The sequence below is a fragment of the Egretta garzetta genome, unplaced genomic scaffold (genome assembly GCF_000687185.1).
Source record: "Egretta garzetta isolate BGI_Z169 unplaced genomic scaffold, ASM68718v1 scaffold143, whole genome shotgun sequence".
Taxonomy (NCBI): Eukaryota; Metazoa; Chordata; class Aves; order Pelecaniformes; family Ardeidae; genus Egretta; species Egretta garzetta.
Genome location: NW_009259310.1, coordinates 524135 through 524918, shown reverse-complemented (window position 1 = coordinate 524918; position 784 = coordinate 524135). Strand labels below are relative to the sequence as shown.

Here is a 784-nt window from a genome sequence, read left to right as displayed (position 1 = left end):
GGCAGGTCCCCCGCAGCTTTCCCAAACCCCACTGCAGATGTCCTGCTGCAGTTTGCAGGGATGTGGCACGTTTCAGCTGCTGCTTCCAACTGCACCGTGTTCCTGAAGATGAAGGACGGGATGAAGTCATCCATCGCCACCATCAGCTTCACACCAGAGGGGGACCTGGCCATGAAGCTTGTCTGGCCCCTGTGAGTTCCGACCCCGCTTGCTAGGGGACCCCCCTCCCCAGCCAGGCGCCTGGGTGAGGAGCATTTACCCACAGAGCTGCTGCCCCACAGCGCCCAGCCCTGCTGGGTTCCCCCCAGCCCCGCCACCCTGCTGCCCTCCCCCCGGCATCCAGCCATGCTTGCTGCTTCCATTTTCCCTTTCCAGGATGGACAGATGCCAGAGATTTGAGCTACTATTCCAGCAAAGCGGGCAGGCAGGGCACTACATGGGTACGTGTGGGCAGGGGGCATTGGAGCCACGGACACCCTGAAATGGAGGGTGGGTGTCACAGGCCCCTGTGCCCGGGGAGCAGTGGGAAGCGGGTTTGGCCCCTCTGCCTCCATCGCTCGGCAAGAGGTCTACGGGTGGGCGCCCAGCTCCGCAGGATTGCACAGGGGGTCCCTTCTCATACCCCCTCGGGCAGAGTGGGGCCCAGGCCCTGAGCCATGAGCCCCGGTGGGGGCTGTGGAGGTGCCCGGGCTGCACCGCGTTGCCCAACCAGGCACCCTCTGGTGTCCTTTAGCAGCGGAAGAGAAGAGGGAGCTGCGCGTGGGGGAGACAGACTCCAGCCACT

General features: G+C 64.7%; 1 protein-coding gene across 1 annotated transcript in view; it reads left to right on the top strand.

Moving 5' to 3' along the window:
* LOC104123981 (lipocalin-15-like) overlaps positions 1-784 on the top strand; it is a 1963-nt gene that overhangs the window by 524 nt on the left and 655 nt on the right. Inside the window, exons 2-4 of the mRNA XM_035891868.1 lie at positions 52-191; positions 376-440; positions 734-778. Of these exons, the coding sequence (XP_035747761.1) occupies positions 52-191; positions 376-440; positions 734-778 (250 nt within the window). The remainder of the gene's footprint in view (positions 1-51; positions 192-375; positions 441-733; positions 779-784) is intronic.